The sequence below is a fragment of the Nilaparvata lugens genome, chromosome 2, assembly GCF_014356525.2.
Source record: "Nilaparvata lugens isolate BPH chromosome 2, ASM1435652v1, whole genome shotgun sequence".
NCBI classification, from domain to species: Eukaryota; Metazoa; Arthropoda; class Insecta; order Hemiptera; family Delphacidae; genus Nilaparvata; species Nilaparvata lugens.
The window spans coordinates 79,881,687-79,906,441 of NC_052505.1; the positions used below are offsets into that span (position 1 = coordinate 79,881,687).

The 24,755-nt window shown below is 31.1% G+C and overlaps 1 protein-coding gene across 5 annotated transcripts; it reads right to left on the bottom strand.

Annotated features, from left to right (window-relative positions):
- Positions 1–866: 866 nt before the first annotated feature.
- LOC111051109 (neprilysin-4) lies at positions 867–24,189 on the bottom strand. 5 transcript variants are annotated; one of them, XM_039421853.1, is made up of 16 exons: positions 23,881–24,189; positions 18,987–19,156; positions 17,832–17,971; positions 16,540–16,649; positions 15,536–15,741; positions 13,912–14,157; positions 12,029–12,231; positions 10,888–11,067; positions 9,638–9,849; positions 8,232–8,454; positions 6,128–6,304; positions 5,240–5,402; positions 3,469–3,678; positions 2,768–2,874; positions 2,045–2,220; positions 867–1,013 (listed from the first exon to the last, which is right to left on the bottom strand). In XM_039421853.1, the coding sequence occupies exons 2-16, from the start codon at positions 19,108–19,110 to the stop codon at positions 914–916; spliced, it is 2,577 nt and encodes an 858-aa protein (XP_039277787.1). In that variant the 5' UTR covers positions 19,111–19,156; positions 23,881–24,189; the 3' UTR covers positions 867–913. The 5 variants fall into 5 exon arrangements, 3 of the variants coding, with proteins under 3 accessions (XP_039277787.1, XP_039277788.1, XP_039277786.1); XM_039421854.1 differs by having other exon boundaries at positions 17,837–17,971; positions 23,881–24,135; XM_039421852.1 differs by lacking the exon at positions 23,881–24,189 and adding an exon at positions 20,368–20,815.
- Between the last annotated feature and the right edge of the window lie 566 nt (positions 24,190–24,755).

Here is a 24,755-nt window from a genome sequence, read left to right on the forward strand (position 1 = left end):
ATTGTCATGCTTCGAACCATAACACTGTCAACAATGTTGTTGTAGGGATGGTTCTTTGAAAATAATGGCCAATAATTATTTCTAAGAAGAAGTTAAAGGAGACATATAACATGAATGAAGCTATTCCAATAAAATAGCTTGTCATCGTCATCATTCCTGCATCTATACGATTCTCTAATTGATAGGAATAATATTATTGTTGGAACAATCTTGATGGGACGACAAATTCTTAAAACCAGAATATTTTCTCGACGTTAGTAATTTGATGGATATGGATGGTTTGAGAGCAATATCAATCCATCTTCATATTCAACAGAATAATTACATATAGATAAGAAAGATGTTTGGTTGATACGCCATTAGATTGTCTGTTTTCTTTAGGGCTACTTTTAATATGAATAAAATACAAACCTCAGTACCCTTTTAAACTTGAAAATGGCATTAATGTCCGAAACATGTCGTGATAAAATAATTTAAAAGCTAATTTATAAATAAAAATATAAATCTCAGTACGGATTTTTTTTTTTATTTAGTTGAGAAAGATTATCTTTATGTTTGAGTGCTGTTTGGATTAAAGTCTCACACTAAGTTTATACTGTTGTTCAAATTCAACCATTAAAAAATGTCTATCTACCTAAAGTACTTGGAACAAGTAAGTAAATTCTTATTTTATGACATAGAAATGTACTAGGCGGATGAGTGAATGAAATTCCGATAACACGACCCTGAATTGCTGAGGAAAATTTATATAGGTAGTCTGCAGAGAGTAGAGAATGTAATTACATTACATTGAATTATATAAAATTACATTTTTACATTCTATACTCTCTGGTAGTCTGTGAGAAGGTAAGATATTGAATCCGAAGTTTGATTTCATTGCATGTTTTATTAGCAAAATTTGTATTTTTTCATGTCACCAAACCGAGCATTTTGATTCAGGATTCATCCTCGATCCACGAGGGCATTGAAACACTCTTGCAAAGTCTTCACTGTTGGATAATGTTCCAATCACCCTGTAAAACATACAAAGTACAAAAACAACCTAGAATAAAAAAGTGCAGCAAAAATGTAAATGTTAGCTAAAGCTTCAAAATTCAATTTTTTGTTCATAGGATGAGTGGTGTTTCTCTACAAGCACTTTTTACTCATTTTCAATAAATCTCGAATACAATTTTGTTTGAATCATCTAAAAAATTTCTCAATTGGAAGCTCTTACATAGCCCAAATTAAATAGTTTTGTTTCAAACAATGGACAATTTTCAAGAAATGAACAAAAGGTAGTAGACGAATTTGGTACCTGCATTGTGAAAAATTACCGTATAAAGTTGAAGTTTACCTTTCAGGTCACATCATAAATTGTCGCGAAATTTCACACCTATAATTGATACGTTTGAGCTTGGTTGTTACGAATAATTTGATTGCATTTCTACACATTTCAATTCAAAAAAATGTGAAAATGAGTCACTTTATTATTTGTGCTGCCTACACAAAGACTCTAAAATATTTTTGTCTTATTTTTTTATTTTCAGCCATATTTCACGGTTTTCAATTCAACTGAGCTCAGATCGTGTAGCAAATCAATTAGTTTCGACTGAATAGTGTTTATTCATTTATTTGGTGTTTTAAATAGTATTTATGTATCCTGAATAGACAATGAGAAAATAATAATTTCATTAGAAAGTGAGGATAATTCCACATTTCTTCCTTCATTTATTTATATATTTAGTGTTTAAAATAGTAGGCCTACTCATTTATGTATCCTAAACAGACAATGAGAGAATAATAATTTCATTAGAAAGTGAGGATAATTTCACATTTCTTCCTTCATTTATTTATCCATCCTGAAAGAAATATAACAAATAGTTCTAACAACATTTACACTGAAACATTTAATCAATAGATAAGTTATCTCTCTCTTCTCCAATTGATTAAATCAATTATTTTGAATCGGTACCGTACTCACTAAGACTGAAACGGTCATTTGCTCCATCTTTTAGAGACTAGATTTAAGGCAAATGAAGGTAGATAGAGGCTTATCACTCACCTGAATCTGCCTGGAGAGTGTACGGCTGTTTTAATTCCATTCCTCGAAGCTTCAGGCCTCGTATTGCCGCACCAAATTTGAGCAAAATTCAAATAAAAAAGTTGCTCACCAGAAGCATTTAAGCCCGGTAACGTTTCGTCCACCCCACTGTGACTAGAAAGCCACCTTTGGTAAGCCTGGGAATGAGAGAAGAATACTGCATTAGTCTATTGAATATACACATCTTCTATCCAATTAGGCTACATATAATCTATAAAATAATAAAGAAAAGAATCGGCTTATACATGTCCGGGATAGGAATAACACGAATGACGCATCATCACGTCTGAACTGTTGAACTGATTAATTGAAATTCTGCATATAGATTCCTAATAATGTACCGAGAATGGTTATTGGCCTATTTTTAGTTCTTCAACATTTCAGTAAGTCAAGTTTTCAGTAAGTTTGTCGAAATTCAATCTATTTGTGATTCAAACATATCTTCGTGGAGCAAGGGTTACCTGCTAATATATTATAAAATATTTTATTACTTATAAAAAAATGTAATTGAATAATTTTGTCACTCTTAGCTTCAATCCTCCTGCTTCCTCTCAATCGTCCAAAACTTCATGAATTTTGAACGTATTTGAAAAAAGTAAAAACCTAATTAAACAAATATTTTTAACTTTTTTTCTCGAGAATATGTCATGCATATAAGAAATTTAATCATGGAGAGTTACTCACTTTATATGCCTGCTTTATTCCTCCATTATCAGCTATATTTTCTCCTTGTGTAAGGGCTCCATCTAATCTTACGCCGATTTCTGGTATGATATATTCGCTGTACTGCTCTGAAATAAGGAAGAATAAAGAAAACAATCTTTCAAATACGCAAAACAATAATTTATATCACATTAAAAGCATACTGAACTTGTCAATAATTCCAGCAATACTGGATTCAGAAAAACACTGTTGCAGAAAATACTTTTCACAATGCATTCCGAACCATTCAAATGCACGTTTGTTTCTGTGAATATAATAATTGATTTTTCAACATACAGTAGAAGTTATGTTCTGAAAGTCGTAGTTAAGTATAGAAACTACAGTAGAAAAAATCCCTTCAGTATAGCTTGTTGGATGAAAATAGTAAAGTTGGATTTGGAATGTTAATTTGATTTGATTGAATTTTCTTCCTGGAGACTCTTTAAAGAGTTTATGAAATCGTCAAGAAGACGAAAAAATATAACATACAGTAAGTTTGTAGTGTGTTACTTCAAAACAGCAAATGTGCATTGTTAATGTAAGCTTCATTGAGGAGGTGAATTTATCAGATATCACACTTATTCTTATCATTATCCTCTAGTTAGTATAGACTATTCTAAAATAAGAAAATTTAGTTGAAAATTTTGAAAGATTCAAATGAATGGGTCTTACAGATCCCTTACCAATGATGCACTGAGCTTTCTGATGGAAGTTGAAGATATCCTCGTCCGACCACCACTTGTGCAAATTGCCAAACTTATCGAACAGTCGACCCTTGTCATCGAAACCGTGAGTTATCTCATGGCCAATCACAGCCCCGATTCCACCATAGTTCAGGCTTCGCGGAAAATATCGGTGGTAGAACGGAGGTTGTAATATTCCCGCTGGGAAAACTGAAATCAGAAAAATATTTGCTGTTGCTCTTGAAAACTCAAAGATAGACTAATACTTTTTTGAATACGGTACCGTACTCTAAACGTGATTAATAATCATTCAACGTCGGAACATACATTTTTATGATTACCTACTTAGAGGAATTAGAAGTTTTTATGATCGAATTCAATATGATTCTATTACAGAATCCATAAATGAAGATAAAACATTATTAGAGTGTAGCCCTGAAAAATGAGTATTTTCTCAATGGTTGCATATTTAAAATTGTTAAAATAAATGGGAATGAATAATATTATTTATTATTATTACACGTGATAAATTATAATTTAAATTCGGATCATACATTTTTTGAATTCCCTACTTAGAGGAATTATAAATTTTTATGGTCGATTTCAATCTGATTCAATTACAGAGACCACAAATGAAAATAATTTTTAATTTTTATTACAGTGTAGCCATGAAAATCGGTATTCTTCCATGGTTGCATATTTAAAATTGTTCGAGCTCAAAAAACGGGGAATAAATTCATATTAAGAATAAATAATTATTTCAAGCAGTACCTAATTTAATTTAGATTGTGTTCATTTATGATCTACTACAACGTTCCACAATAATGTTAGACCATCTTTCTTGTTTGTTATTCAAAGTGAATAGTTTCTTTCTTATTCTGTAATTTCTATAGCTTCAATGCTTCAACTCTCTTTTCAAATATAATAATTTTTTACCCTTATAATTTTTTCTCATCTTGTCATGACTTGTCTCCGCCCAGCTTTTCACCAATAAAGTTTAAGAAAAGTCCCTCTTGATCCATTACAATGGATATTTTTACAATGATATAGAAATTTGTATTTCAATTATTATCTAAGTTAAACATGATTCTAGTCAGCATATTAATAGAAAACTCACAATACAAACTTCAAATAGCATTATATCCACCAGTTGCGAATCGATGTAGTTGTAGAAAAACTACCTGTTATTTACATGCCAGGATTGTAATTTAACTGTTTCATTATCAAATTTGCAAGTCAACCTGCAAGGTGCAAGGAATGCAACTGCTCGACATCTTTGGGAATCCGTATTTTTAAACTCAACGAACATAAGTAAATTATTTCAATATAAACAGCAAATTATTTCCGACTAACTGCTAAATTACTATAATAAAACTTCGGAGAACATTGCATCTTCATTCATTTTATTTTTATCCACAGATCCACACACAAGTGATAATTTACAAACCATGGCATTGATTCTGTCACCAGCTCATACTAGACTTATTAGAATACTACTTATGTTTAATTTCATTAGTGATATGAGTGTTGCAATGTAACTCACTCTTCATCTCTAGCACCATCATCCAGCTCATACTAGACTTATTAAAATACTTATTTTAAATTTCATTAGTGATAATTATAAGTGTTGCAATGTAACTCACTCTTCATCTCTAGCACCATCATCATTATCATCCAGCTCATACTAGACTTAAAATACTTATGTTAGATACATTGTTTGGAATAAATTGAAATTGTCATGCATTGAAGTTTAAAGTTTCTGTGTACTTACTGATTTGATTCTTGTTTCTACTGTAATAGGCATTGACGACAGCAGGTGGGGTGTCCCACACTGTTTTGTTGAGTGGCAGATGCAGTTTGGCATGCTCCATTCTGGCATGGTGTCGCATCAGGTTCAAACAGTTTTCAAAGTAAAGGCTGGCACAGACCTTCACCTACAGAGTACCAATCAAAACATTAGCGGTATATTGATGAATATAAATAATAATAAATGTATCGATTTCTTAGCAGATTTACCACTATATGGTATGATAAATGACATATTATTTAAATATTACTACATACGTTACTAATAGCTCATAAGGTGAGCACCTTTTTCACGACTTTGTTCTTGATTTGATTCTCTGCTAGGCCTGGAATTTGAGTTGATTTAGGCATATGTCAATATAGATTTCAAATTATTATTATTTTACATGCCAAATGATCAGTTGTGGAGCTTGAACATGAACGTATTGTGTGATTGAAGAAAAATTCTTCTGAGAAGTACGTATATTATGACGTTACAACAGATGAACTATATGAGTTGAGTGACTCCTAACTCTTTCATCTCAATTTGCACTCTTGAACCTAGTATAATATTATAATTTTTCTTGAATAGGATTTAATATAATGAATAATAGGCCTAGTTGAATAATGGGTGAAATTATTACTTATTTTGCGATGTAAGTTCGTGTATTTTTGTCTTTTACCGGTATCCTTCAGTTACCATGAAAATATTCGTACGGAAAATACAGCCGATAAACATAAGGCTACTTTGGATGAGTAGACAATCTGTAGATCCATTTTTTCCAATATAACCGGTAGATTTTTAAGCTTCAAAGGTTCACCAAAAATATGATTTATTTCAAAAATATTAAAATTATTTTGACTGTACACTTACATCCTTGTATTTTTTGTTCAACTTGTTTTGTGAAAGTATGAAATCAGGATAGCCAACTTTCAGCATCATATTTCCAGCCTTCTCTGAAGCTACATGTTTTGTCTCATTTGTGATCCAAGTTGCAGTATGCAAGATTTCTTGAAATGACTGATGGATCTCTTTCGCCATCAGGAATGTCTGCAAAAAAATAAAAAATAAATTACCTATACTCGTAGCATGCGAGGAATTATGAATATTTTTACAAAACACTTTTGACAAAAAAGGAACTTCTCGAGACAACCATACTGAGATTTGTTATTGTTTGGAAAACATTTCTCCAATCATGATCAAGATAATATTATTGTGAGATTGTGAATGAATTATATTGATGTTCTATCGCCCATGTTTTATATTCATATTGTAGTTGCTTGAAGCCTATATTTAATCATACAACATTTAATTTACAATGAAATATTATATTCTTGATTTGCTGATGAATGTTAGTTGATTCAGTTGAAATAGTTTTAATTATAATATGTACAAAACATGAGAACATAATCTCAATCAACTTGAAAAAACTCACTCTCCACTCACAGACTCAAGTCTTTGTGGAGAGTATTCACTGTTAAATGTGTAAATGAATTTCATGAGTTTGTATTATGTTTTGTGAATAAGAAGCTATTTGATTTGATTTTGATTTGACAACATCTACATTAAATTAAACATTCATTAGAGGATATATTTTCACTCTAGGTTACTAAATATTCCTCTTCATCATTTAAAATTTTCATTTCCAATATAGTAAATGTTCATGTTTATTATTTAACATGTTGTGTATTTTATATGGAAATGGAACAATAAATTTGATTTGATCAACTCATAATAGTTATGAGGTATTTATCATGATCAAGACTATTACAAAATTGATAATAATCACATCATGATTACAAAAATAATATAATGTCTTCCATACATTTGAGTTGCAGTTACAGAAGAGAAATTTTAATTGGCTTGTTTGACTATATTGTTAGTTAACATTCAAACAAGATTAATGACATATCATGACTAAAGAGAATAAAATATTTTTAAAATAATAAATTATTTATGCAAGATATTCCATATATTTGAGAGCTGCAGTTACAGAAGAAAAAGTATATTGATGATTAACATTCAGACAATACGAATGACATACCATAATTAATTGGAATATAATATTTTTAAAAGAAGTATTATTTATGCAAGGTGGGAAAAGTTTGGAGTGATTTTCTAATTAAAGAATAATATTACAAATACCTCATGTCTAGAGGACTAGAGCTAAGGCATTTATACTCAGTGAGTTGGTTTTTGATTTTGAATTCAAATTTTTTAAATAAGTGCAATATTTCTAAAGTTTTTAATTTATTGTGATACATTCTGTAATTTATTTATTTAGAGTATAAAATCAACCTTCAAAATTCAAAATTTTGAATCATCATTCTTGGACCGGAAATCAAATGACGAAGCAGTGTAACCTTATCTTTTGGACAACATTAACATTTTATAAAAAATTTTGGAGAGAAATAGTACAGGCTCAGCCTAGTTTTTCCTCCAATGTTATAATTGTATTATGATTATAGTATTTTATACAAAAAATGAATAAAATGAATTTACACAATTCAGTGCTGTCTTTTAAAAATGCATCTACTTTATGGAAGGAACTTACATCTATTTGTTTGATATTACTTTGTATTGTACTATTGGAAATGTAAAGTGTATAATTTTTATAAATAAAAATAGAAATCTAAGTACCGGTACCCTTTTTAAAATTATTTAGTCACAAAATGTTTCGGGTATATGATGCCATTATCAAGTATAATGGCATTATGATTCCATTATTATTTATCTCTTTTCTGTATAGGGCTACTTTTTATAGAAATAGAAAGAAAATAAAAATCTCAGTACCCTCTATGAATTATTTAATTATTATTATCACTTGAAAATGGCATCAATGTCCGAAACATGTTGTGATTAAATAATTCATAAGGGGTACTGAGATTTTTATTTTCTTTCTATTTCCATTATTATGTTATAATTTTCTATTCAATAAATTATTATCATTTTAAATCAGTATTATACAAATACTAACATCGTTTTTGCTGTTTTCATCAAAGTAGTGGCTGACAAACATAGATCCGACAGCCATGCCCATGTTGCTGTTGACTTGGGAGACGCAGTACTTCCAGCGCGGAGGAGCCTGCTCTCGGCCGACCAGAGTGAAGTAGAAGTGCTGGCTGGCTTCCTTGAACCGGTCATCCAAATTACTCACGCTATGTCTAACAAATCTCCACAGCATGTAGTTCGATATTACTCTGAAACACATCATTTATTGCAAATCTATCATCGAGAAATAAAATATTTGAACATTTTTTAAAAATAAGCTGTTGCTTATTCATTTCTTTGTTTTATTAATTTATAATAAAAATAACTGCAAAAGAAAACATACATAACATCAGCACGAAACATGTCGCCACTATAAGACGTGAGTGGTAATATTTTTCACAAAAAAAAATCATTTTCATTATTAGTTATATAATTTAAATAAGGTGAGGTTGAATTATTTTTGAATAATAATCGATAGGTTAATAAATAATCAAATGATTCAAAAATATGGTATTCCATTCATCTGAATTTTAGTTCTTGAATAGACAGTTAAAACAAGCTCTCCCTATTTCTTCTTGTATGGCCCATGGTGAGCCTTCGCCTCCGCAACTATCGATCTCCACGCATCTCTATTGTTGACTATGCCTCTCCATTTCCTCACTCCCAAACTCCTAACATCATTCAGCACATAATCCAGTCATCTTTTCCTGGGTTTCCCTCTTTGTCTCCTATTGTGAAACCTTTACGGCATCACAATTTTAGGGATTCTGCCCGCACTCATCCTTTCCAAATGACCCAACCATCCTATCCCTATCTAAAATGTAGGGATCTAAGAATTGAATTGAATGACTGCCTTTATTTTTTACTGTGAAGTTAGGACGCAGTCAGCCCTCTCTTACACTTAACCCTAAGATGGAAATAAATGAGAAATATCATTTGTTCAAATGTTAATGAATATAAATAATAATAATTATCGAACGAAATTCAAAATTAAATTCTGTCAACCACCCAGAATAATAGTTTTCTTTTCAAATCTACTGGAATTTATTAGGAATCATCAAAAGGTAATCATAACTTCTAAATGTTATATAAATAATTGTGAAATTTATGTCATTATTTTTCATCATTGGGGATTCAGCAACAAAGCAGTTTTACTCCTCACCAACAAAAAAATACAGGCGTTTACTTTTTATGCATACCAAAATTTGTGTTACATGATAACTTATATATTTCACTGGGAAATTTAGGTTTCCTAGTGGAATATATAATTCTACACATGAATGAGTTTCAAACATCAACATGCGATAAATAAGTGTGTTATCATTGTTGAATAATTTACCGAAATAAATAACAATAATATTTTCCCAATATATAATTTTCATTTATGCATACCTGGGTGGTGTTTTCTCAAGCAGTATCACAAGATTTTTCACATACTGGAGCGCAAGCATGATAACTGGTTCATTATAATTGCAAGGTATGTCCAAGATGATCGATAAATATCGTTGCCAGTCTATTTGTGGCACAATAGACCCCAACTCTCCTACCGTCATCTTCTGATAGAATACGGAAACGTTGCGTCTCTCATCTGAGTTTTTCGTTATCTGAAAACAGACAGCCGTGAAAAACTTCAAGATTCCAATAGCCTAATGAAGAAAAGAGTGATTTTATGATGAATTTGTGTTTTTCAAATATTGTCTGCACCTCTGATGAATGTTTAAAAATGTTTGTAGGTGAAAAAGAAAAATGAATTGAAGAATCTAGTTAAACCACCAAACTATGAAATAAGGTAGCCTATGTCCCAAACATAAATTAAACTTGATTGTTTCACATAAAGATGCGTACAGATATAGGCGCCGCGAACATGAGCAATTACTTTTAATCAGCGGATTATATCTGTATTTTTACAGAAACGGTAAGATACAGATATAAAAAGCTTGGCATCAGCTGATTGAAAGTAAATTGCTCATGTTCGCGGCGCGTAAATCTGTACGCACCTTAAGGATTATTGAATTTAATAATATGATCAAGAGGTCATATTTACTTACTTACTCCTTGGCTCTACAACCCATTGAGGATCTTGGCCTCCCGCAGTATGCCTCTTCATTCGTCTCGATTTTGCGCCTTTCTTCTCCATAGATCACATTTAATGATTCAAATAATTATATTCTGTTGTCTTCCAAGTTTTAATAAATGCATTATCTTTCACATTACAGAAGTGAAAGTACGGAGTATTTAGTGCCAAATAAAATTTGAATAAATTGTCTGTATAGTGATACTCAATTCAAAGTGTTAACAATCCTTATATATAACATCGATCGATGCTTACAAATCAACTAATTCTAACAGTATGAAATTGATCTCCCTATACCTTGTAATACAAACTTCTAATATTTTAAACTCCATTTGAAGTGATAAGAGAGCAGATGAATGTAAAAGAAACTATACTAATGTAGCATTGGTAAGGGCCAGGTAAAATGGTATGGCCACCTATGCCGAATGAAACTAACATATAAATAAACCTCCATATAAATGAAGGCAATTATCTATCTATCTATCTACCTGTACTGTCTTTGGTAGTAGTAATAAATAGGATAATACTATCTCCAAAGATGAAAAAGTTCTAGGAGTATCTCACTAACCTTAGCAACAGCAGTTTCGAAATTGACTATCTCCTCTGAATGTTTCAGTGCTACATCTGAATCAGCACCTAGTAAAATTGCTATTTTAAGAATGTAGTCTTTATATGCTTCAAGATATCTTTTGTTGGCTGGTAGAAGGAAATATTCTTGAGACGGTAGGCCGAGGCTGGCTTGGTCGAACTGAAATAAATTCATAAAAAATAATCAGTTTATTAGTAGTACCCTACATCAATAATGTATCCATGTGCGTCATTGAACAATTTTTGATGCATCAAAAAATTGATGGAATGTATCTGATGTTCATTGGATTTATGATTTTGTTTAATGAAGATTGAGTTTAATAAATAAAAAAAATTCAAAGCTTATCCCCTTCTCATTGAATAACTTATGTATTAAGTTAATAGATTCTTCAGATAAAAATCATGGAAGTTTACCGTAGTATGATCTATTCTTTATTTGCATGTTTGCAAGAGCTGAATACGAGTTTTCAAAAAAAAACCTATTTCACAATAATATAATACAATAAAATAATCTTGAAGTTCTATGAAAATTGTCAATATTTTAAAAAAGTTTTGGCCTTCCAAAATGTTGTAAAAAATACACTCGGTCGACCCCTTCACACTTGAGAAAATCTTCAATCATTATCGACAGTTGACAAAATAATAAAATCTTCTATTGTATATTGTTTCAAATAATCTTATCTACATGGAAATTAAGCTACATAGAAATCATATAATTATAGTTTTTCCTTTAGTAACGATTTTTTATTTTGTTTTCATGACGAAACTCCATTTAATAGCTTTGTTGTAGTTTTGACACTGTGTAGGTATCTTTGTAAATATTAGAAAACCACTCACTTTTATGATGAAATGAGGAATGAATTTCACTTTCACTTCTGAGGAGGAGCTTCATCAGCCTCTGATGAAGAGGAGCTTCATAAGCCACTGATGAAGAGGAGCTTCATAAGCCTCTGATGAAGAGGAGCTTCATAAGCCACTGATCAAGCACCTCCTGAGGAGTGAAGTGCATTCCTTATTTCATCATGATAAGTAGGCCCTACAGTAAGTAATATTAAATTATTACTAAGATACACAGTATCAAAACGACAACAAAGATATTTTTATCATTCTGAAGGACTCACCTGAATAATATTCACTGATGAATTTTTAATATCTGGTCCAACCCATTCAGCTATAAGTATCTCATTGTTATACAGACGGAGATTTGCCAGCAAATCAATAAAGTCGAATTTCGACGAATTCCAATCAGGAGTCAGAATAGGCCATGATCCAAGACTGTTCAAAAGATCCAGCAGTGGTTTGGTGCCTCTCCTCTCAAGCACTCCTGATAACAAATCATTTATCAGGTTTCAAATAATTGATAAATATATAAATAAGGATTATTTACTTTTTCTAAAAAGATTCACGATTATTCGTTTTTATTTATTTATTTTACATTCAATAATACACAAATCATAAATCGTACATAATCAGAAAAGGACTAACAGGCCTAGCCCAAAACTGTTCCCTTTTCGAATTTTGATGGAAGTATGTCCAACTGTTCAATTATTGGCTATTAGGTAAACTATTATAAGCACTGTAAATACCTGTAGGACCATAGCTAATAGCTATAAATAGCTGATAAATAGCTGATAAATAGCTATAAGGACCATAGAGGTCATTCTTGAATATTTGGGTGAGAAGTGAAAATAAATAGGTATCTATTCAGTAACCGTGAATGTAAGACTTGAAGAAATTTAACGAGTTGGGTCTCCAACAAATAATTCCCTCATCGCAGTTATTTTGAACAAATGAAAATTGTGTCTAATGCTTTCCAAAGTCATGGTGAATTATCATAGCTACACAGAGGAAAAGCTTCAAACGAGAAATAAAAGACTCATTTTTGGTATTTTTCAATTGAATAAGCCAAAATTGATTTAAGAATGAAATACATGTTCTATTAGGATTTCATAATGCTCCTCAGACGAGAAATAAAAGACTCATCTTTGGTCTTTTTCAATCGAATAAGCCAAAATTGATTGAATAATAAAATACATGTTCTATTAGGATTCCATAATATTTCATTGATATAATATTTTTTTAATATTATATCTCAAAAAATTTATTAACTTGCTTTACAGATCGCGCAGTTCACAGAATTTTAAATGTTCCTTTTGAGAGCATAATATAGGCTAAATAAAATACGTCACAGTTTAGTTGAACTGATAGAACACACATACACAATTATCGAAATATTAAAAACGGTGAATATTCTATGAGTTCTAGAGTTCTAGAAAATTATTCATATATATTTTAGGATTTTACGGTGAATCACCGCCTTCCTTCTTTTGGTCGGATTTTCCATCATTGTCGGTCATTCCACTCACCATCTGTGAGATTTCTAGCCTCCATGGCGTCGTCCACCACGTCTCGCCAAGATCGCCTTGGCCTCCCTCGCTTCCTTGCTCCTTCTACCCAATGGGCTCCAATCCGTCACAATTCCGATCCACTTACTTGCACTAGCCCTTCTCGCGTGCCCATACCATACCAGTCTCTTGTCCTCAAAACGAACTTCATTATATCCGATTGAACTTTCAATCTGTTCCTAATTTCTTCATTCCGTACTCTATCCAACCTGGTGACCCCGCAACACCTTCTCCAATACTATTTAGAGAATTTGTGAAAGATAGCACTATGAGAATTCTGGAGGACCGAGTTTATTAACTATTGAGCAATGACTGTAAATCATAGGAATGAAACTTACGGGATGTTGAAGTGAGAACGTCACGTAATAGCCAATTATTGGCGAGATGACACAAACGATGTGTTGACATGAAGACGTCACAACGGGAACTGGCTCCTCACACAAACCAAGGTCAAGAAAAAGGAAAAGAGAGGGGATGACTTGCGTTTCATAATTGAAGTAGTTTACACAATTACCAATAGATGGCATGTAATCCTTAACAGAATTATTTTACTCAGATAATTTACTTAATTGATAAAATGAAAATTCTTAAATTCTCACCATAATCCATACACGATCTGTACAAGTTCTTGGCTTTTATGTGAGCTTGAATGTCTTTGGCCGCAGCATCTTTTTGCAGAAGGTCTCTGAGTATCGAATCAAGAGATTCTCTCAGAATTTCGAACGTGTCAAATGTTGTTTTATCCTTCGGCAAAGGATTCACTTTCGCCCAATTGCCACACGCATATTGATAAAAGTCCTGACAAGGGTCACTTGTCGTATCCATGTACTGCTTCATCAGCTTAGCTAAAAAATAAAATAATATACAGGCAAAAATAAATAATCTCAATACTATGTTTAAGTAGTATCATAGAGAAACAATAGCATAAGTAGATATCCCATGGTATAGGGCGTTTATGTCGCAACTTTTACTGTTATCTCAAGCCAATAGTTCATGTAATTCTTTCCCGTGAAGCTATGTGACACTGGTAGTCTCTCATATTGTGCCATTTATACACTCTCACCCCAACAAAACAGTGGAATTCGACAATAATCAACAGTTATCGGCTTGAGATAACAGTAAAAGTTGCGACATAAACGCCCTATACCATGGGATATCTACTTACGCTATTGTTTCCCTATGGTAGTATGTACCTACAGGAGAGAGGAGAGGATTAGAGGATGAATCCCTCTATTACTATCACTATCTCAGTCATGTAACTCAGAAATAATTGTAATAATATAAGTTGTCAAAAATTGTATATTAAGAACATGTAGGAATGCTGAGTTTTTATAGTTAATAAATTATAGTTTATTTATTCAATAGTTCAGGTAGGTACCTAGATATACAGGTGTATCATAGGTCACTCCCTATTTTTATACAGCTATAATTTCTTTATTCATGAAGCAATCGTGTTAGAACTACATACATTTGTTAAATAGATCACTTCTTGAGGTTGTGTTTAACACCAATTTTCATTTGTTCCAGTTTAAAAATGCCTCCTCTCTTGACTGTGGAAGAACGAACCAAAATAGCAGCTCGTTATGAGTTCTGGGGATCTGTGGTGCGTGTACAAAGGTGGTGGAGGGCTGAACGAGAGATCCATGCAACACTGGATGCAAACACTCTGAGATCTTTCTCAAGAATCTTTGCAACAGAGTACGGTAACGTAAAAGATCCTGGACGCAGTGATTTCTTAGGGCTCCTCATGAACATTTCACGAGCTCTGTCAACATTCTCTGCTGTCCTTCACGTTGATCGTCTTGCATCTGCGAAACTCCCTGTTTGTAATTTGAAATGGCAATTTTTAACAGTTTTTGCATCCAGTGTTGCATGGATCCCTCGTTCAGCCCTCCACCACCTTTGTACTCGCACCACAGATCCCCACACCAAGCTGCTATTTTGGCTCGTTCTTCCACAGTCAAGAGAGGAGACATTTTTAAACTGAAACAAATGAAAATTGGTGTTAAACACAACCTCAAGGAGTGCTCTATTCAACAAATGTAGTTCTAACAAGATTGGTTGATGAATAAAAAAATAATAGCTGTATAAAAATAGGGAGTGACTTATCAGACACCCTATAGTACTACATATACCGGTAGTATCTGCTACTGGAAGGGTATGAATCGCAAGCAAGAACATTTGATAAATACTGGAATTCCATTCAATTTAATGTTTCTATACCTTGAGCTTCTCGGATACTCTTTTTGTCACCATTACTTTTCCAAAAGCATTGGTTCATATGGGCAGTGGAGCCAATTTGTGAATTGAAACTGTTGCCAATACTCTCTGGATTATCTTCATTAGTGTTCCATTCTTTGTCGATCTGATGGGAGACTTGACCATTGTCACCACTATGATCAAAGGTTTCATCGTAGAGTAAGTCAAACCTAGAATAATATGACATAATTTCAAATGAAGTTCGATGATAATCACAAAATTGATGTGAAGAAATAGGTACCTACAACATATTAAAACTACTTGTATAAAAATTAAAAATCAATATTACTCTTTCAAAATTTATTTTTAATTTTTACACAACATGTTTCGAACTCTGAAACACAAACTTTATAATTAATACTAAATAATAGAATATTAAATCAAGTTTTCAAAAAAGAAATCGCATGAGTTTCCTAACATTGTTTGCATAGAATAATATTATTAATTCCACTTGTTATATATATAGAAGTTGAAATTTTTTAAATCAATTATGTGGGTTTATAAATGTAAAATCTTTTACATTTATTATCCATTGGTTTATCTTATTGTAAAGCTGAAATGATATAAAGAGGTTGGAGTTTTAGTCGAATATACAAAATGTACGATGAGTCGAATAATATCAAAAATAATAGATAATTCTATTGTAATAGATTAGGTACTCTAACGCTCAATATCTGATTAGCATATCAAAAAACATAAATATATTCATGATTGTGAACTGTATTTTGAATGGAAATAAATTTAATTTTCATTTTTTTTTTTTTGAAATCAATCACAAATTGTCAGATAAACAATCAAATGCGTATAGTTCATACTGATGGTAGCCCAGAAGTTTTTGTATTAGAAAATTGACTGCTTTATTAAAGAGTATTGATGTAATCCAGACTACAATGAATTTTTTTAAACAAAATGCAGTACGGTAGCTTATTAATATCAAATAAAATGTAAAAGAGTATCTTTCCACTCACATAGGATTTTTATCATTTTTTGAATCAAGGACTTCGTCAGTTTCAAAAAAATAATCTTCCGCTTTTTCTTTTTTCTCATCATCATTTTCATCTGTTTCATCTTCTGGTAACTGTAAAGCATGATAAAAAGGCTTATTAATTTCCCAACAAATAATGGAAAATGATAGAAATAATTTATCATAACTTACAGCCTAATATTTATTTTCATTTTAAGTATAACTCGAAGCATTTACTCTATATCTATGCATTATATCATTTAATGCATATATATATATATATATATATATATATATATATATATATATATATATATAGAGCACATAACAGAAGACACTTTGAAGCTTGTAATATAAATTAAAACAGGAGACACAATATAAATAGATTGAAAACACTTAAAAACTTACATTAGAAATGGGGGAAATTTTCGGAGACTGTGTCTCCTTTCTCAACCGAGAAGACTCTGAGTCTTATGTACGTTTTTAAGTGTTTTCAATCTATTTATATTGTGTCTCCTGTTTTAATTTATATATATATATATATATATATCGTTGCCTAATATTCATTTCCATTTGAAATATTAATCTATGCATGAATTTTGGCCTATAGCAATTTATAAAATTAAAAAAATGATAATAGAAAATGGGAAATAATAGTGATGATAGTTTATTATCATAAGAAGAATTACCATAAGAAGGAGCATTACTTCAGTACAGTCTGATATTCATTTGCATTTCATATAATTCGAAGCAGTGAAATGATATAATTTTATATTTCAGTTTATAAAATAGAGAAAATGGTAGAATTTCTCAAAAGAATAGAATATGAGGCAATGAAGCATGCCGTTCCTTATGCTATAACTTACTCTTGCAAACTAGCATAATATTCTTCCCTCATAAACGTTATTTATTTATTTATTGAAAACAAGAATATGTGGAAGCAACAGATCAATGATCCATTTTGCTTCCATTATATTAATTGTTTAAAAAACAAAGAAAATTCGAATTACAACTAAACAAATTAATTAGAAATAAGAAAATTAAATGTAGAAACAGTTATGCTCCTCTAGAACTTTATGCTAAAACTTGAGGTACCAGTATATGCCACTTCTAAATTCAGCATAGGCTACTTGCAGTCAGTGTAGTTTCATACCATTTGTGCAGCCTAAAAATTATCACTATCATGGTAGAGCATAAAAATATACTGTACCCTATTATGAACTTCTTTATGACTTTGGGCCATTTGAGTAAGAATTCAAATAATTTTAAGTAAAATTTAATTAGAGCTCAACTAACCTTACCGTTTCCAAGCAGTAGCCGCCTTTTTGTCCTCGGTGAATAAAAACTTTTTGCGGTAGGGAGGCAGCCAGTTGTATGCAAATCGTTCAGGAAATGCTGCTGATGAGGATTCTCCGACATATCAATATCAAAAGGTACTGCAAAAAATTGTAACTGGATGTAAGTTATAATTTCTCACATATTAGGTAAATGTTTTACCATAAATAAAAATAAATTGATAATAAACATTTTATTTATAAGGATATAACGATTAATTTATATCTAAAAAACTTTAAAGAGAACATTTTAAATTGTTACAAACACTTGAAAAACCAACAACGGGTGAAGCGAGTGTCGGTTGCTACACTACTGGTACTGTCATCAATCAGTAAACCTCTAGTTGTATTACTTTTATTGATTAATTACAAATCAAAATTAGAATTTTCATGTTTTCACAACAAACTGTCATAGGTACCCTTTCATTTACATGGTTCTTCAAAAGAAATAGGCTACCTAAGGGCTGTGGTAGTAGGGTAGGCCTACCTATTGCCACGAATCATTCAAATACTGTAGTGAATTGAAAAGTTTTAATACAGCCTATATGTTCAACTGCAAGCTATACTATGATGTGACTCTAATATTATATGCAGTTATAATTAGTTTCTATATTGTATTAATAACTCTGTTCTTTAATAAAGGTTTGAGCCTCATAGTTCCTATACGGTAGTCGTGCATATTGATGCGAATGACAGAAATTGTTAACTATGATTGACTTTCAAATGAACGAAACTGAATTGAATTGAAAAAGTCTTTATTCATAATCATGTACAGGTAGGCTACATCAGGAACAGCGTCAATATAATACAAGCAAACATAACATACAAATAGTAGAAAACAGTCTTTAACCTCCTATAGAAATAGCAAAAAGTGATATACAACTGTCATAAACCTACAGTGTATCTGTGAACTCATGTAGGTAGGGAGTAGAGAAACAGTAATATTAAATAGGTACTCCTTGAGTTTTATACTTAATTTTTTCATCTCAAAATAATTTGATGATTACCTAATCAAAACGACGTTTATATTTTAACTTCACAATAGGTACAAATACAAATAAATCACTTATTAAAGTGAATTCTACGTTAGAAACGAACATGACTTGTTTAAATATACCTGATTTTCTGAAGAATGTTTCTTCAATGCCTTCTCCATTGTTTGTTTGGTTATTTAGAGGAAAACGCACTCTTCCGAGGGCTAGCACGGCTACTGGTAAAAGTATCACAGTAACCAGGAGCATTACTTTGATACATCTATTCCAATTCCCATCTTCATCAGCACACCATCTATGAAAAAGGTGAACAATTTATTTGTGGGGATGTTGAGCAAAAACGACATCATATTTCTTGAAGTTTTTTAAAACTATTTCTCTATTACTGTTTTTCCTCCTATCTAATCCATGCATTTATTCCATATTACTCATGCGAGAGATATAGTTGAAATAATATTAATACCCAAGATTCTAATATTTTTATGCCTGTCAAAATAAATTCACCTAAGGTAGGTAAGTTACCGTACAATAAATTTCAATAAAATAAGAATAGAACTCATGACCAGAAACAATACAAAAAGGTAATTCAAAACTCATTATTGGTTTTTCTTAGCTATCAAGTGGTTTTATTTAGGTTTAAGCCCTTTAATTGTATGTTGAATCTGTTGAGCTTGTAATTACAGTAAAATGTATATGGTTTTAATTGTATTCCTCTGTATTTTGTATACCTATTTCGTCCTGTAATAAACTTCTATTTAATTTTATTTAAGAATGTTGCGTAGTAATTTTAAGAACCGCAAATTAAAGAGTAGAACTAGTGCAATATGGTTAATATGATATTGAATAGGGAAATAATTCCCCTACAAAATAATAATTATTATAATTAAGTAAAATTTGATCATTTATTCAATACCGTACTGTACTCATTATTGAGGTATGAGTATCATATAAGACTTATTTGATAAATCACCAAAGATAATAAATTCCAAATTATCACAGGAGTCGTCTCAGGAAGCTTTTCAGAGTCCTTATCATTTGTCACTGTTCAAATAAATATTAATCAAGTTAATAAGTAATATTGAGAGTGCTGCAGGTTGATTTTTTCACTTTGGTCATTTCAATTTATAAATTTCATCTAATCTGTTGTTTCAAAGTTTTTTCGAATCAATTATTCAAGTCTGTGATTTTTCATCCATATCTAATACATTTTCTATCGAATCAAACTCTAAGATTTCTTGAGTTGTATTATAAAATTATTTTTTCCTGTTAGAAATATCTGCTGTAGGCTATTAGTAAAAAAGTTAGGGTATTTAAAATGTGAATAGAATTGAATTTAAAAAAAATCAATGCTGGTTTAAATATTGAAATGCAATACGGTAATAGGAATCTCCTGTGTAGATAGGTAGCTTATAAACCTAGGTTATACCCTGGGAAAAATAATTATTTTGAAGTGCAGGTAATAGAAGCGCAAATAGACCACCTTTCATCACTAATAAGCCTACTTACTTCAGCCTTCCACTTGATTTTGACACAGACAATTTACAACAGCAGCACTTGGCCCACTCGGGTTGCACCTCTATGTTAATGCAGCTCATGATTTATCAACACTTATTTATATCACAACAATTATCACAAAATAGATTTAGAATTTAATTTTCGGCACCTAAAGTCACTTCACATTCTTGTAGTTTGCAAGCGCAGTTCGATCACAACGCAATTTTGCACAGCAACGTCACGATTGGAACAGGAGTAATATCGTATTGCACATTATTTTGAAAAGCGGCAAAGATTGTAAGAGTGCACTTGAAAGAGATCCTTTGTGGACTGAGTCCTGCAGAAGTTGTACACAAATTGAATGAGACGCTATAAAGTGTGGGGAAGCACTGAGCCAGTGCTGGCATTGACCCAATATTTAGTGACACAATAAATTGGACATTGTGAGCTGGTCCATCTTGTGTCACTCACATCATTCAAAACTCTCGACGCCGGTGTGGGCGGTGGTGAGGGGGAGGGTAGTTGAGGATCAAGTACTCAAATTTGCACTGTTATTTTCCTGTATAATGTCAAACCTCTGAAATCTCAAATTGTTGTATTGAGGGCAAAATCATTTATGCTAAGCTTTAGGAGGGATTATACAGGCTGCAAGATAGCCTACTCTTGAAACACTATGCCAAGGTCAGTGTATTTTCAATAACGATTTGTTAAGTGGATGATTCGTTCACGCTTTAGTATTCTGTGAGCTCCTGCTATGCTGCGATATCTGATTCGAGCAATTTATTTATTCTGCATGACGAATGAGTTCATAGTTGCTCAGATAAGTGTAAGAAGATTTGACATACCGTACGGTATGATGATTTGGATGTATGGTAACAGAAAACATAATTTGGGTACGGTAGTACCAAAATGAATTGATACAGTACATTGTACTGATCATGCAATCATGAGCTAGGCAAAAGAAGATTTAAATGTTTTTTGAAAGTCGAAATTAGAAGGAAAATCGGATTTTCAACATAAAATTATCAAATTAGTGCAAATTAATTCATTTTTGACACGAACCTAATATTTATAAAATTATCATGCCAATTGAATTTTTCATCCGATAATTTTTATAAAATCATTCTCTTTATCAATAAGATAGGCTTGATTAATTAGGCTTAGGTATATAATTTCTTATACCGGTATAAGAAAAAAATAATTTCAAATCCAATATCGAAAAAACAAGTTCAGCTATAATCAAATTATACAAACATTCCTCGATCCAACAATTAATAGCTAGATTAGGTACCTACTTTAGAGCAACAGAAAAATTTTCCTGAATTATCTCTCAATCAGGGAGCTTGCTTGAATGATCTCTAAGTTCAAGAAAGTGATTAGGGACACTTTTGAAATTGAAAGGGCGTTCAGATAGTAGTTGTAGATCGAAATAATTTTGAAAAATCTATCAAATTCAAAAATAATCCAACAGTTGGTAGCTAAGTACTTTAGAGCAACAGAAAAATTTCCTCAATTATATCTCTCAATAAGGGAGCTTGCTTGAATCATCTCTAACTTCAAGAAAGTGATTAGGGACACTTTTGAAATTGAAAGGGCGTTCAGATAGTAGTTGTAGATCGAAATAATTTTGGAAAGTCTATCAAATTCCAAAATACCGTATTTCATGTTACAGTATTTATTTAATTTATATTTATTGTAAGAAATTTTAGGAAAATGTTGAGCAGTATATTTTAATCATGTAAGTACTTATTCGTAAGAATAAAAAAAAATGAAGATACTTTATTCTATTTATAATATATTTTAACTAAATTATATTTATTGTGAGAATAAATGAAAAATAGAAGAATGATACCCAGGGTTTCATAATAACCTTTCCCGAAACACACCTGCACAAGTAGGCCTAAATAATTGCAATTGAAGCTATTTTTTTATTCGAATTTTATGATGTACTGCTCAATTCATGAACTTGACGACACATAATGAAGAGAAGAGTGAATGATGATGACTTCATTAGTTTAGGAAGACACATTAATTGAGGAAGAGAGCAGCCGCAGACATTCAGTGAAAATTAAGTGCGCAGCAGGTCACTCTCTCTCTTTCTCTCTTGTCAGTGCTCTTTGGCTTCTATGGAGTAATTAACTCCAATTTCCTAGCAGCCTGCACTTGCAGTATAGGCCTAATGTGTGCAGTATCTACTATGTCTTAATGTAATCAGATTTGAATTGCAATCATAATTGAAATAATTATTCATCAAGAGAAATTCTTCTCCGTTCTTCACCTTCTACAGTGGACTTATGAAAAGTTTAAACGATGAATTAATGTAATCACATTTTAATTGCAATCAAAATTGAAATAATTAACTTATTCATCAAGAGAAATTCTTCTCTGTATCTTCACCTTCTAAAGAAGACTTATGAAAAGTTTAAACGATGAATATAGACACAGACCCGATTCCTAAGACAATTATTAAATCTAATGGATCGTTAAAACCTCAGATTTAATTTGGATTTGCTAATTTGTTAGACTACTAGAAGTGTGTTCAAGAAAACATACCCTAATATTATAATTTTATTATTTATAATAGTATCTTATGTACCTATGTAACTTTCATATATAAATAGTATGAAATAAAAAAATGCTGATTATATTTTAAAAATACCGTAATCAAAATGTTTAACTTAAATTCTCAGCAAAATTTGGATTGTATCAACGAATATGTATATATGGTATAACATATAGTGAGGTTCACGATATATGGCAGTGGAGAAAGATAGGGGAACAACGTTGCCGATCCTCTGTCTTGACAAATAGACGGTAGATGATACAGGTTTATTCATGTAATATTAACTGTTTGTTCTCATTTAAAATAATAAATTATATTTTATTAAGCGAGAAATTATATTTTTTAATAATTTTATAATGAATTTTCATAATTATAAGATAAAATATTTTGTTACCGGTACTAGTTAATTATTAATTCTACATTGTTAAAAAACGATCTAACAACAGAGCAAAGCAAGAAAGAGATAGCGCTATCCGCTTTGTTGAATGATAGACAAGAATAACAATACTATTGCTAAGTAAACGCTGCTATTATAACGTAGATCTCACTATAGAAAATAAAATTGGAGATTTCATAGAAAAAACGTTTACAATTTTTATACAAAAATACTGAAAACCAATATAGAAGCAGTTTTTAAATTTATGATTGTAAGAATTTTTATTCTGTTATATAAATAAGCTTGTTTGATAGAGAATTTTCCCCCCATACTCTGAAATTACGGTACGATACCTGCTATTGTACTTATATATAAATATATATTGTACTAACAGTACAATACCATACATTCTACTGGTATCATGAACGTGTGCTAGATTTAATTTTTAAAAATAGAATACATTTTATAGTGAAATATGAACTGTTAGAATCACATTATTATACCTTACTGTTTGACTTATAAAAAATATTGATTAGGTACAGTATTTGGAATAATAAATTTGAATGTAGATAAGAAGTTTACATACCAAAAAATCTCACTGGATAAACTTTGTTCAGTCCACGGAACATCCAATTTCATTTTGAATTGACTTCAAAATTTTACATCAGTTGCATCAAAACTATATTTCAACATACAGAATATTATATTTCCAGTATTATAAATTCTGAAAAAGGTTAAAAATTTTGAAACTAAGATTTTTCCAATGTTTTATATGATACCGGTATTCAATTTTGATTAGGCTACTTGCTTATTGATGTTTTGATTACATAAAAATCAAGAAGATTTGACATTTATTTTATGCTCAACTTGTATTGATATCTCGTATTGTATTGGCAGCTGTCAGTTGATTCAACAGTTGTTGTTTTCCAGTTTTATGAGCTGTTGCGATGTTATTTTTTCTTTAATGAGTGTCCCTTTTGTACAATGCTGTAGAATTTTGTAGATTTTTTGAACCTCTTATTTCCTCCTATTCACCTCTTATTTCTTATTGAATTGGAAAGCACTTGGCATGAAAATACTTTAAGTACTTATTCTATGTTTAATGCGCCTATTGAAACAGAAGAATATTGAGTTGAAATAAAACATATTTTACGTTGGTATAGTACCGTACGTACTTCAGTATTCAATTTTATCACTTTTAAAACTATAAGTATGGTATTAAATCTGATGGAGCTTTGAAATAGAAGTAAAAATGTTAATTCTTAAAATAAAATCCACGCATTAAAGCTAGATTAGAACAAAATCTCATATACGCCTATCTACAACCAGGAGAATTTGAATATCAAATTTAAATGTCTGGTAATAGGCTGAATGAGTTGTCATAAATCATTCAAAATAAATTGAAACCTTAAATTGTTAAGCATCATTGTCAATTGACAAAACATGAGAGAAACAATGACG

Excerpts from the sequence above, each read along its gene's own strand:
- LOC111051109 (XM_039421852.1), bottom strand. The coding sequence starts at position 20,456 with ATGAGCTGCATTAACATAGAGGTGCAACCCGAGTGGGCCAAGTGCTGC. Across the intron at positions 15,742-16,539 it reads AAAAATGATAAAAATCCTAT|GTTTGACTTACTCTACGATG; the intron begins GTGAGTGGAAAG and ends ATATTATTCTAG. Across the intron at positions 8,455-9,637 it reads CTTGAGAAAACACCACCCAG|AGTAATATCGAACTACATGC; the intron begins GTATGCATAAAT and ends GATGTGTTTCAG.